The sequence below is a fragment of the Rhopalosiphum padi genome, chromosome 1, assembly GCF_020882245.1.
Source record: "Rhopalosiphum padi isolate XX-2018 chromosome 1, ASM2088224v1, whole genome shotgun sequence".
In the NCBI taxonomy this organism is placed as follows: domain Eukaryota; kingdom Metazoa; phylum Arthropoda; class Insecta; order Hemiptera; family Aphididae; genus Rhopalosiphum; species Rhopalosiphum padi.
The window spans coordinates 45,346,106-45,360,836 of record NC_083597.1 but is presented as its reverse complement, the minus strand read 5'-3'; the positions used below and the strand labels follow the sequence as shown (position 1 = coordinate 45,360,836).

At 28.1% G+C, this 14,731-nt stretch overlaps 1 protein-coding gene across 4 annotated transcripts in view; it reads left to right on the top strand.

The window, feature by feature from the left end:
• The window catches only part of LOC132919436 (putative polypeptide N-acetylgalactosaminyltransferase 9), a 120,481-nt gene extending 115,865 nt beyond the window's left edge, over nt 1-4,616 (top strand). For 3 of the 4 annotated variants that reach the window (XM_060981061.1, XM_060981042.1, XM_060981052.1), the window contains 2 exons: nt 2,687-2,815; nt 3,740-4,616. In XM_060981061.1, the coding sequence (XP_060837044.1) occupies nt 2,687-2,815; nt 3,740-3,904 (294 nt within the window). In that variant the 3' untranslated portion in view covers nt 3,905-4,616. Of the gene's footprint in view, nt 1-114; nt 211-2,686; nt 2,816-3,739 lie in introns of all 4 variants that reach the window. The other variant, XM_060981071.1, reaches the window with a different exon arrangement.
• Nucleotides 4,617-14,731: the final 10,115 nt, after the last annotated feature.

Sequence of the window (14,731 nt, the reverse complement as noted above, 5' to 3'; positions counted from 1 at the left end):
ACATTCTCGCCTGGTTTGAACGTATAGTTACGCGTTCTTCCATGCATTTCTATTGTAATTCGCTTGTATTCATATTGTTTTGTTTTGTTTTATTTTTTTAACCCCACATTTTAGATAAAAAACGTTGTGTCGAATATGTGCGTAGACTCGAAAGGCGATGCCAACAAGCCCGTCAATTTGTGGCAGTGCCACCAACAAGGTGGCAATCAGGTAAAAATCACATACACTCACGGTATATTAAAACATAAATACCGAATAGATCGATTAACGATTTGTTGTGCGTAGTTTGCATATGCGTTGACTAAAACATTTTCGCATAACATCAGCTATTGGTGCTGGTAATCCGAAAATTAAAAAAAAGCTTCTAGTTTGAGAGCAAAAAATAAAATCCCATTACGCAGTGTCTGTGCGTATGCAATACATTTTATTATAATAATATGCCTATACCATTTTCCAAAAGTTTTTCGGATTAAACTCGCGCGCCATTTCTACTCTCGTTACAATTCGGTATCAAAACGCATCGACCCATTTTCTAGTACATTGTATATATACCTGTATAAATATATAAGTATATTATACGTTGACAAATACTTTCCACGTTTTAAGATTGAAGCTAACGCATACAGGATATTTTTTTTACATTGTTCACTCATTTTAAAAATATTAAAATTTAAATGAAACTAAAATTATTGGTGTAGTGGTTTTGAATGCTTATATTTTTTTTTTAAATGAGAATTTTAACTTTTTAATTTTATCTTTGAAGCAGACCATATATATATTTAATATATTAATTTCCCAACATTATATTTTCCAACTTTATATATTTTAACAAGTTGTGGTAACAATCAATTGAGACTAATGAATAAAAATATTGTACATGATGCTCTATATCAAAATATAAATAGAGAAAATGAGTGACTTATGGTTTTTTTTATTAGCTTTAATAAGATGTATAATTAAATATTCTATACAATAAAAAATTCAACTGAGAAAGAGTTCTTGTTTTAAACAAAACCACGATCTTGTATGCGTTCGCTGTAGTTTTGTTCACATTTTTTAACCTTGGTGGTGGTATAATTATTTGCTTTTTTTTTTTTGCTCCATCTGCTCGTACATCCGACGCGTCCTAAACACAACCCTAACACATTCATATCGTATTACGTACATGCATTATAGTTGTAAGAGCGTTTCAAAAATCGTCGGATCTTTAATGAAAGAGGGTGGCAATTGTGCCATTTGACGATGACGCAATGATAACATACTCGTAGATAATAATGTTTTTATGTTCACGCACGACAATCAATGATCGTAGAATGATTTCAATATATTCATTGTAGTTTGTATTATCCATTTCTATGGAAAGTACAGGTGCAAGATGATATTACGTACTTATAGATAACATTTCAACAGTATAATACTATCTTATTAAAATACATATGCCTACACCAAAAAAGTCACTCCCAAATACATTTTTCGTTCAAAATCTGACGATATTCTTGTATAAAAACTTTTTTTTCCAAATGATAATCAACCTTTTTGCTGTAAATTATTAAGTAAGTAGATGATTTTTCTTCTTATTATTATTATTTTATATTACATTTAAATAAAAATGTAAACGAGTAGTTTCTGAATTATTCAACTTTGTGTAATTCAATGTGATTGATATTAATTAATCAACATTTTATAATTTATAAATATGTTCCGAGTATAATCAATACTAGATACAATATTAAATCTAGTTTATAATATTTTAAAACTATTTTTAAGGAATATTATCGTTAGTATCGATATAAATTTAAATAACTCAGAAATGACTCATTCAAATTTAAATGTAGATGACATCAACATTTTCTACATGATTTGGAGTAAAAAAGGTTCTCATTTGAAAATAAAAAGTTTTTATTTCTACTTGAAAATCAATAAATGTTGAAAAAAATTCATATAATTAGAAATATGGCATTAAATATACTTAAAAATTGTAAAAATTAAAAAAAATAATTAATTACTAAAAGAAAAAATCAGATTGAGAATGCTTGATGAATTATTCTGTACCTGTATAGGTTTTTTTTGGCGGGGGGTGCGCGCAAACTAATAATAACTCTTTTTTCTCGAGATCTAACAACCACTGCATGACTTAAAATGACACAACGATAATAATGAGTACAATATAAAGTATCTACTTGAATCAGTGTCATAATTCTTATTAAATACCTAGTAGAAACGGTGGCTTTTTGTATATGTAACGCGTTTGTTAAACTGCATGCATGAGCGCGTATGCGTACGACATAGCGCGATCAAGTCGTAGTAGTTCTTAAAAAAATTATATTCTATAAAAAAATACAGTAATTTTAAAAGCTATTATAATATTTTATTAATACACAAATGCATGCACGTTCCTCATGTTATTATTATCATCTTCCTCCTGTTTACTTTATATTTAACTTTATACTATAACATACACACGCGAAAATAATATATATATCATATATATTTATATAACATCGACGCGCGTGTGTATGTGTATATTACATATATACATAAGTATGAGTAATTTTATTTGTCTGAAAAACATTTTTCCCTGGATGTTGGTTTTACCGTACTCGGCCGACCTGTTCGTTTAAATAATGTCCTCACGCGCAACATGACTAATTATACTAATTTCGTGTTATATGCTAAATATCTTTAGTACTGGATGCTCAGTAAGATCGGCGAGATCAGGAGGGACGAGTCGTGCTTGGACTACGCTGGCAACGATGTAATCTTGTATCCGTGCCACGGGTCTAAGGGTAACCAATATTGGAACTACGACCATAAAGTGAGTATTGTTGAATAATTTTTTTAAGTACAGCTGTACATTATAATATGTTGCAGTGCCTACAAGTTTAATTATATTTTGAATATTATTGGATGTTTTATATTTATATCAAAAAGAAATTGTATTTTATGTAATTTTTCATGTTTGTGTTATGGCTTACACAATATATAGACTGAAATTCTTCGAATTTAATCGATAACAAAGGTCCAAATTTTCTTAATGATTACAAAAATTCTATGAAATGTCTTTATGTATAGTAATAATAATTTAATCGTGTGAAAAAAAAGTGTTTGTATGTTAAAAGTAGGTGAATATACAAACATTTGTACAAAAAATAATAATAATAATAATAATAAAAGCTGACAATTGATCAAACAGCTATGGTATTATTTTTACCAGTAGTGTTATAAACTTATAAATAACCGTCAGTTGTTTTTTTTTTTTTTTTTGTGGCAGTGTATAATATACAATACTTCGTTGTTTCGTATCAATATTCGTTTTTATTCATACAAACATTAATTTTTTTTATCTTTGTTGAAAACAAAGGTATTTGAAAAATAAAGGGTTCGACTTTTTATACATACTAAAAAAAGAAACACAAAGTTATTTTAGAAAACTAGTACATGTTTGACAGTGATTGAATAACGCGTTTTTAAATAATAAAATTGTTCAATGAAATGGTGTAGATACATTTCTTAGCGATCGCTAAGGGTCACATTAAACTTAACTAAGCGTCTTAAAGTTAGGAATGAGTAACAATATCAAATTGATTTTTCGATTCCGAATTCTTCATTTTTCTCTAATTTAAAATGTATAAACATTTAATAGATTCAATTTGTATCGGTCTTTACATTTTCTATTCTAAATTTTTAAATTTCACAATCAAAATTGTTTACTAATGTATTTCTTTGGACACTTTTTTAGACTAAACAGCTACGGCACGGTAGCAGTAGAAAGTGTCTGACCATCAATAGCGCCAAAGACAAGCTGCTCATGGAAGAATGTGACTTAATGTTGCCTAAGCAAATGTGGCAGTTTGAAAACTATAACGCGACGTTGGCTACCGAGGACAGTCACATGAGGCATTAAAGACTTCTAACGAAAAAATTACATTAGAATTACTTCCTATATTATTATTATTATTTTGTTTTTTATTAATTTTTTTTTGTTTTGATCAAAATTTTACCCATTACAAAACTTCCACGCTTCGTCGATGGTAGTTTTGTTTTTACGATTATTATTAACATGTATACCTTTGTTCGAACAAAACGAAACGTTGTCGCGCTCAAACAAATCCAGCGACTTGTAAATAATACGCGTTCTTTTTTATGTAAACTATATATATATTGTCATTTGAATAATTATTATCTCTATGTATTATAAACTATACAATTGTACTTAAACAGTATTGCGGTTATACGACGAACAAAACATTCCCTCGTGACATTTCTACCTTTTTTTTTTTTAATTTCGTCCAAATTATTTTTTGTTGATAGGCAATTTATGTTGATTATTTTTATTATTATTATTTTCAGTGTATATATATTATGTCTGTGTAACGTACATGTTATGTTATGATAAATAATTATATTTATATTTATATATAATATTATAAGCTCTATTCGTGTGTACATCTTTTCAGAAATCATGCGAACAAAGATTATACGAACGATCATTATACTATTGTGTATTACTATTTGAACATATATATAATTATTCCTTTTAATTGTTATTTATATTTAATAAAAATTGATAAAATATATTTAAACGACGCCATCGCGTATATTATACCTATCTTGAATTGTATTGTTTCTTGAAGGAGACTCGATTTTAGAATTTTTTTTTTTTTTTGTACGCCGCATAAATTGAATCGCAAAGAAGATGCATTTTATAAAGTAATACTTATCGTGTATTACTAATTATTATTTCCACTATGCATTTTATGATATTATTGCCTGCGAATTAATGTGACTATACGTTTCGCCGTCCACTTTCGCACACCCGATGGCAAATAATGTGCAGCGTTTTCTGTTGCACCACCGGAGCGGAATGAATCGCAAAATACCAAAAACAGTTAAACGTATGGTCGACATTGACGTTTTGACGAATTATTTTATTTTTTTTTTTTATCCACCAAAATTTGAAATCTGAACACGAGTGTGGAGGACGGGATACAAATCCAATATTTTTTCCGTCGGTGCCACACGTGTAGAACCCTTTTAATCTGTACCCCGCGTACAATATCGGAGTGCGTTTTATTGTCATCGCTCGGAATATAATATACAGTGTCGTGCGAACACACATACACACACACACACACACAGTCGTATAATTGAATTATTCAATTATCCGTGGTTATCAAAGCACTCCACAGGCTCACAATTATTTATCGCAACGATTCATCGTCGGGACTCCGTATATATACCTAAATAATAAAATAGCCCCGTTTCCGTCAACTATTATATTATTTTGCGCCGCATGAACTCTTGTCGTTTTGCGCTTTTTTTTTATTTTTTTTTTTTGAACAGCTATAGGAGTGCATCGAACACGATATTAATATTGTCAATCGGTAACCGGGGGAATATACCTATTCCAACAACTCATGCTGCAGGTAAACAAAATAACATGCAAATAACATCCCGGCGTAAAAAACCGAAATATAATAGCTGTGAATATTAATAAATATGAATAAATGTTAGATTATTACAGTAATAAATTATAATAACTTATTACAACTCGTGCTACACGATTGCCGGTGACCGGACGACGTGACAGTGCGAAATTGATGATTGGTAATAATTATAATATTTACAATATTATGCGCATGTAAATAAATAAAATTGTTTATTTATACATTATTCAACCATCTATATGGTCTTCTACTGCGTTGGAAATAATGCTATATATATATATATTGCGCGCAGTACAGTTTATGGTTAATTGCTTGAACCGTGAATATAAAGAGATATCGGATGATAATCTTTAAAAAGAGCCAGTGGCAAAGTAGGTACTGGAGATGGCATCAAATAAATGAAAATAGCATACCGTATTATATTTCCATTAGTAATTATTAACACTAAAACACGTATGACAAGTATTTTATATTAAATAATCATATAATGAGTTACCAATATTATGCGATTTATTTTTTATTTTTTATAATTTATATTACTATATAATAATAATATTTTCTATATGTATTGTGTGAAAAATAAACATTAATGACCTAAAATTGAATAAGTTACCTAGTGGGATAATTTGGGCGAGAGTTTTTTTGAGGTACTGCATTTGCGCGCATTTAAAATTCTGTTGCGAGTATAGCATTATTTTGTGTGCGTGGGTGAGTATGATATCCTCGAATTCCCAATAAACTTATTTAATATGTTTATAAGTAATTATAACCTAATTATTAGTAACGAGTATTATTAAAGTTTAAGAACTTATTATTAAATAACCAACACGAACTTAATCTCTTTATTGAATGTTGAATAAACGTTAACATATATTGTTCTTATATTATTATCATGTTTAATGTCAGCCGGTAAAATTATCATTAATTATAATGATTAATGAACCATAAATCAATTAACAAGTTATTTAATAGTTAATTTACTCGTTTATGGATAGAAATATTATGTTACAGGTTTGTGACAACCTGGTGTTACTAGTTAAATAATTTATATGATTTCTAGGTTTTTCTCAAACCCTCCTTGCCTAAAAAGTTGCTTATAAAAAAAAAAAATCAAAAACAAAAACTACTACCGAAATATAAGTAAAAATCATATGACATTGAGCACAAGTGTAGATAAAAAAACAACTAGTATAACAGTTTAAAATACCAATATATATATTGTAATGTATAAGTGTATAATATATGCGATTACATAATAATATTTATGTAAATATAAATTGAAACGACCACAGTCCGTGATAATCGTTTTAAATATTATAAATGAATACGGGCTCGTGCAGATCATTGATGTATTTATTATATACGACCACCTAATGGTTTTTTTTAAATTATTGCAGGTTAATAATATTGTAAAAAATGAATAAATAAAAAAAAATGCAATTACTCTTAATCGTTTTTTTCTTTTACTTATAATATTTTCAATATTCTATGATCTTATAATTTTACAAATGGTACCTAAAATGTATTCCTGGATAATAAGAACATTTTTAGTTAATTTAATTTAATAAATATATATGACAAAAAATTAATTAATTTTAAGTTTAGGTACGTAGAAAGGTTAATAAAACCAAAGCATACACTAGTAAACGCTTTTATGTCTTTGATGTTTGCTTATTCAAATTCAAATAATAACTAATAATATATGACTGCAGTTTCAACATAATTTTACTTTTGAACTTTAAAATATAATAAATAATCATTCCTCGAAGATAATTACGTTATAATATTATAATCATGGTAGATCTCGATACGTTACCAAATTATTGTCCAAAATCATATTTCTAAAGTGTCAATTAGGAAAAAATATACTAACAAGGACGATCGAACTGTAACACTTTCTGCATGTACCTATAACATGTAATAGAATAGCGTGACAAAATAGGTATAGGTATGATCTCATAAAAATTGTAATCGGCGCATCGCTTTTGGCCTATGTCATATCCCCTTTTGATTGGTCTATTTTTAAATATGTTTTAATATATGCCAATAACAAATGGAAAACTATGATATAGCAATCGAAGTGGAGAAATATTTGAGTGAGATGTACAATCAAACAAGTTGTGAACATAATATCAATATATACACATTTATATCCATGTACTCATGAATAATAATTAAAGGTTGGATTATTATGATTTTACATATTTGTTTTTAGCGTATGCAGAGAATATTTGAGAATAAAAATCAATATTTTCGCTTCTGTAAATATTTTTTTCGGAAAAATAATTAATAATAAATTATATTACATATTATTTTTATGTACCATTTATGTATCAATTATTTTTATAAAATAAAATAAATGTAAGCTAAATAATTTTGCAAATATTTTGCATTTTTGAGGACAAAAAACATCATGTATCTGATATTTTAAGAGAATATGTTTCTTTTTTTTAATAACATAGAAACATCATATTTAAAGGGTTTTAAGAAAATATAAATCCGACCTCTAATAATAATTTGTAACATGTGTCATATATGTGTATAGTATATTATGTGCGCTGTTCTTTCTGGTGGAAACGATTACAACTACCCATTCGGTAAGAACTGTTGTATACAGAAATATACAGATCATATATCATGTTGTGTGTGTGTGGTGTGTTTAAATTAATTAGAAGCACAATAATACTACAGGTAGGTATAAGACATAGTGCACATTATTAGAGTTGTTTTTTTTTTTTTATGTAATATCTGACATTATTATGACTAATGTCTTTTAGTTTTTACCATGGTATTATAAAATATTATTATGCCATATTTCATTATATTAAAAAAAAAAACCGGCACCAAACAATATTCTTACTACGCATTATGAACTAGGCCACAAGGGTTACTGACTTTCCGATTAATCGGCGTACTATATATAATACGTAATAACAATATGATGCCGCGTGAGTATATAATAAGCTCACCACAACTACTGTCAGTATATCAATAGGGTACCTACCCAGTACCTGTCTGACATCATACTGTTGTGTCGCGACGGATACCTGATAGCGAGCTACCGGGGATTAAAGTCTTAACCGTTTTAGACGTCTCGTCTCGGCATTACTACCGGCATTATACGGGATCTTGCGAAACTAGCTTCCCGCTAATCCGCATCATGATATACGAGACCACGGGAGCCAAAAGGCGTGTAAGCCGTACAACATATTATTATTATTATTATTATATTATTGTACTCGCATCATAGACCACCTGTTAATACTCCTACGACGTCGGACGTGCGGTCGATACGATAATCAATCAGCGGCCGTGTATGCGCTAGGCATACGCGCGTATATATATATATATATATATAATAATACAACGTAATGTACAGTATATTATGTTATTATAAGTACTCTTGTATTATATGGTTCGCGTCGAGAACGATATTATTTCATTTTAGTTCAGGCGTATCGTGGATTTAGATGGATTGCACTTCGAAAGTATTATATTATTATTATTATATATTATACACGCACGTGTGTATATAGCGCCGTGTATTATATTTATTGAACGTATAGTGCGCGTTTGACGTTTTAAACGGCTGCTGTTATCGTTTATTTATTTTTTTTTTCCGGAAACAGACGATACGGAATTAATATTGTATTTATTTGAACGCGTAAAAAACAACGACGACGGGGCGACTGCACACTATATATACTGTTTGACAAGCCGATATCGGTATCGCGCGCGTACAACAACTAACAGAATAACAATGATGGAGTGGCGCGAGTGCTATAATAATACTGGCGCACTGACACATTATAATAATATTATGTCGTACATTATGTTATTTTACGAACAATAAGCCCGTTTTTGTCAATACACTGATACAGCGGATGGGCCTAGGGCAAGACGTTTTTATTTATGCACTGTACAGACCAGCAGATAACTCTGTATGAAAGAGACTTTAATTTAGTTAGATTTTTGAACATAATACACAGGTGCCTACGCTACCTGCATTGGTTCCATTGTTGATACGATTCTTTTTAGACAGTACAGTATGTATAATGTTTTCAAGTACTGCAGAGAATATTAAATCTGACTTGCATTGTAGAGATTTATAAATTATAATACTATAAACATATGACTTGTAATTAAAATCGTTGATAAAACGACAATACGTATAATAAACTACATTATAATGTTATTCAATAACTAATTGTGTTTCTTGAGTATAATGATATCCTTTGAATTGTATACTTTGAATTAGATACAACTATAATAATTTATTAGCCTTGAAAAAAGTTCTGCTTGGAAACAGTCCTATTGAGCATTGGCTATTTGTAGCGAATCGTACAAACTGTATGTAAAGTCGAAAATTGGTCAAAAAAGGAAAATAAATTTTTCAATTTTTCCATTCACAATTTATCCAGAACTTCAACCGGGCTTTGAAGATAAATAAACAAAATAAATTTCAAAAATTACAGTTAATCCAAGCGTTGTGTTTAAACATCCCGAACAAATCATCAGTGATATTGAAAGTTATTAAATCAAATACAAATAATGTAAAAATATGAAAAAAAAATAGATGGAAATTGAAATGATTTTATAAACAATATGATGGTATCGTTTCCTGCGGATGACCTATTTTCGTGTGGGCATTAATCGGCACACTCTTATTTGATTTGTGCTTTATACTTCTATTGCAGTTTATTATTCCATAGACATCTATGGTATAATATTGTTAAATATTTTATACAAAAGCTGTATTGTACGTTGTATTTGCTGAATTATCGATTACAAACCTGGAGAACCCTCTGAACATATAGACAAAAAGAAGTTAAATTCGTAATATTACAATCCGATCAGTGATCACATTCTCAAGCACTTAAGCACTTATTATTATAGTGTAGAAAATCATTCAGAATTACTATTATAAATATATTTTTTTAGTTTATCTCTTCTATAATGTTATGGCAATATGAATAATACGATAAAACAATAATTTAATAACATTAATAATTAATTTCATTTTATTGAATCAAAATGTACACATATAAATTATTTTTAAATAAAAACCAAAGTTTAGCCTCCAGCCCCTTATACTAGGAGATTAAGTGGATATTATTTCACGCCATGCATGTTATTTTGTCTATCTAATGTCACCAATACCAAGCTTGATAAATTTTATATTTTTATTGTCATCTAAATGTACTTCATTTTTTCCATGTTAATTCTTAAGCCAATATTTTCTCAAGATTTCATCATTTTAATCGTACTTAAGCATTAATATACAGATACAGTACCTAAGTAATATTATTAATTATTTGTAAAATTATGTTGTATACTGCAAATGTCTAGAATGTAAAGTAACATTTTGGCTTATAAGATAGATATTTAACTAATGAATTCAATGTGGCTTCCAGTTTATTAATATGGGTTTGATAAGCAGAACCCCAGTAGGTATACCATAAAATAATAAATTGTATCTATTTTGCACAAAATAATTCAAATTTTATGGATAGATATGGGATATAAAGATTAGCATTGTTACTTATTGTTAGATTATGTTTGTGATTAGTTAGATGCGACAAATTACAATATTCGTGCAATACTAAAAATGCTTACATATTTAAACTTATAAATATTTACAAACTTATTCGGTAGTTATACTAGTCAATAGGAATTTAAACTCGTGGTTGCGTAATTGTGTGATAATTGTCTTCAAGACTATCAGACATAATATGTTATATATCAATTATAAATAGTAAAAACCAACTGGTGTCTGGTTAAACAGCGTAAATTATAAACACTTCAGGTGTTGTTTATAAGTAACCAAGTAAACAGTTAACAAAAATATATTGTAATTATTTTATAATATCGGTAAAAAAAATATAATATATTTTGTGTTTTGTTTATATTAAAATTGCATATTCTAACTTGTTTTATTTAATGGCATAATCATATATTTAATATAATATATTTGATGTGAAATTAAAATGTTATCTCCATAGTGATTGTTTACAATACTATGATGATTAATTTATCTTGTAAATTGTAGCCAATCAAATAAAATCAAAATTTCTATTGATTAGTCGGTATTTATAATACATAATCTTCATGTTATAATCTGCAAACAATTAAACCATATATTTTATCCATTGGTAGAGGTACCTGTTACTATTTTATATTCTCATAAAATAAAAATCTAACAAAATTAATTCTAATAAATATTATGAACTATTATGTTTACTCAATTTATATAATATATTATATAGAATTTATATAGAAAAGAGGCCAACTTTGCAGGTCAAGTGCCAACATTTTGTAATCGAGGTTTTAAAAATGGTTTGCATGCCAAAAAAAAAAATAAACATAGCTACCAGTTTATATATAAAAAAAAAACAAAAACAAATAAAAATGTTAACAAACATAATTGTTAAAAATCTTTTATTATTTTATCTCATTTTTAACAGCTTATTTAAATAACAAAATGGGGGCCAACGAATACTGTAATATTTATTCATCTTTAGTTATAACCACGTATTTCTTATAACAATAACAACAACTTTTTTTTAAATTTAAATTTAATAAACGGAATTGCGCTATAAAGTTATTAAAATTTTTTTTTCAATTGAATTTAAAACAATATCGTCGAGGTAAAAATTTAATTTACGAAGCTTCATCGAAGTATTTTCGAATTTATGAAATTTTATTTTTCAAATCCGATATATTTGTCAAGAGAAATAAATAAATGACACAACATTTTTCATTATTTCACATTGTGAATTGACAAATGCTAGTAAAATGATCGAAATAAAGGTTTTTATGTTTGCACATCAAGACGAAATCGCTGCGACGGAGTAAAAAGACATTGAGTTATAGCTTGGCGATTGCAGACGATTATTCTTTTCCTGCAAATATTGGGTGAATATTTTTTATCCATTATAATATATAAATGATAAACAACTTGGTATAAATAACAGTATTAAAAATTACAATTTTAATTATATTTGTTTTTGTTTAAAAAATTTAATTTTAAATAGGTACCAATAATGATTGTACTATGATGTAATTAAAATAATATGCAATCGTAAAAAATGTATTGTACGCGTATTCAACTTATAAAATATATAGCTGTTTTTCAGATGTATTAATACAATAATCAACATGTTATATTACCTGTTTATTATCATAATACTTATTGGCTATTGTGGTATATTTATGTAAAGTTTTAAATAATAATAATGAAATGATAGTAAAATATGCAATAAAAAGGACGTCATTCTCACATATTATAATTGTCTTCATACTTACGCACGAAAAACCAATATTTAGATTCAGCAGTTCCAGTTTTGTGCTGTTTGCTTATAAGAACATTATCTGTATGTTCTTTTGTGGACTTTTAAAAATATTTAATTTTTAAGCGAGTAATTATGAGTATAATATTAAAATTTAATAATGCTAAGAACTCGTTTAAAAATTAAAATATTGCAAAAACCCAATTCTTACTTTCAAGTTTGATAATGAATTGATTCACTCTTATAGTCTAATAGTTGTGGTACTGCGATGGACCAATCTTAGTCATACAAGGTAATATTCCACTCTGATTTTTGTGAACAGTATCGAAGTTGGATTAAGAATAATACGTAATAATTGCATTTCAAAATAATTAAATACAATGGTTACATAACTAGTGTTGTCTAAGATATTTATGTGACTCTCTCAAAAATCAATAACTATCGTGTGTTCTTTAATTTTTAGATTTATTGTAGATTTGAGTGACATTATAAAGATTATTTTAATTATATTGATAAACAATTAGCGATTACTCACAAAACTAACAGTGAAATTATTAAATGTACATGCATATTATTATCTAATTTAAAATGTTGAAAATGTTTGCATAGACATTAGACACGGTGACACGACTAATTTATTGGAATAAAAAATGTTATCATTGTTCTATTCTGGAATAATTCGTCTACCAAAGGGTAACTTTTTGTCGTTTGTCATTTGTCAATCGTATTTTGTGTATAAATTCGTCCTGCAGGTAAACATTTTATTGATAGGAACACCTGTGTTAATTCAGCGGCCGCGGTCGAAGTGTTATTGCTGCAAGACACCGCCGAAAAACGGAAAACCGGAAATTCGTTCGACTAAGCGGGCCAAACCGCCAAACTATATCATATATTATATCAATATGGACAATATGGTAAACGGGACTGCACCGGAACCGGAATCAACCGCTTCGCGTGTTTCAACGACTACGAAGCGGGCGCGAAGTAGAAGATACCGCGAAGTGGCTAGGCCAAAACTATAAGTGGACTTCAATGTGTGTCGTTACTATGCAGTCGTTCAAAAATATTTAATTATGCATAATCGTAGTATTGTGTGAATTCGATTTAAATATAATAAATAATTAGTATAGGCATGGCCGACGAAGCTAATGTGCCTAGACCACAGAATTATTGTTTTTTTTTTATACAAAACGCCATCGCGCACGGAAAAAAACGGAGAGGTGTTAAATTTTGCTACATTCTTTTGTTCAAAATGTGTATATTTACATAATTTATGACCATACACTATTTTATAATATACTACCACCAATGCTCCTCAAGTCTCAATAATATTGATGCTTTTCTATATTTGTAAAGAAATTAAAGTCAGTAAACAGTATATTAATATAATACTAATTCTAATTATGATTTTAAATAATTAATGTACACGAATAAATACTTAAAACTAATTTGAAAATTATTTTTTTAACAGTTTTACTGTTAAATACATGTATATTCAGTCGTACCAAACTAACAAATGATACTTCTAAGAATGTTTATAATTTTATTTTCTCAATATGACAACGCTATAGATGTTATTATTGTTTAATATGGACGCATAATTGATTGCAGTATAATTGTATAAATGATTATACTGTTCTATATGTACTTAATTATTGTAATGCATACAAATACTGAAATTTACATGCAGAACTCTGAAGAGTGAAGACTGAACTCATTAAAATGATATCCAAATGATAAATACTAATATTATTTATCTACCATAATTATTGTTTATTCGAATAAAAATTTAAAAAAGTAGATTTGTCTTACAGTTTTCTATACAGATTCACCGAGGTGTGTTATTTGACGATTGATAATGGAGGGTCGCCAATCCATGAGGGATTTCTTCTTCTTATACCCTAAAATTTGAATGTGGTGTAAAACAATTATATAATGATGCATTTTGCGAGGACAAATTTAGTGAGTATATTCAACATGAAATTATTTATTTAT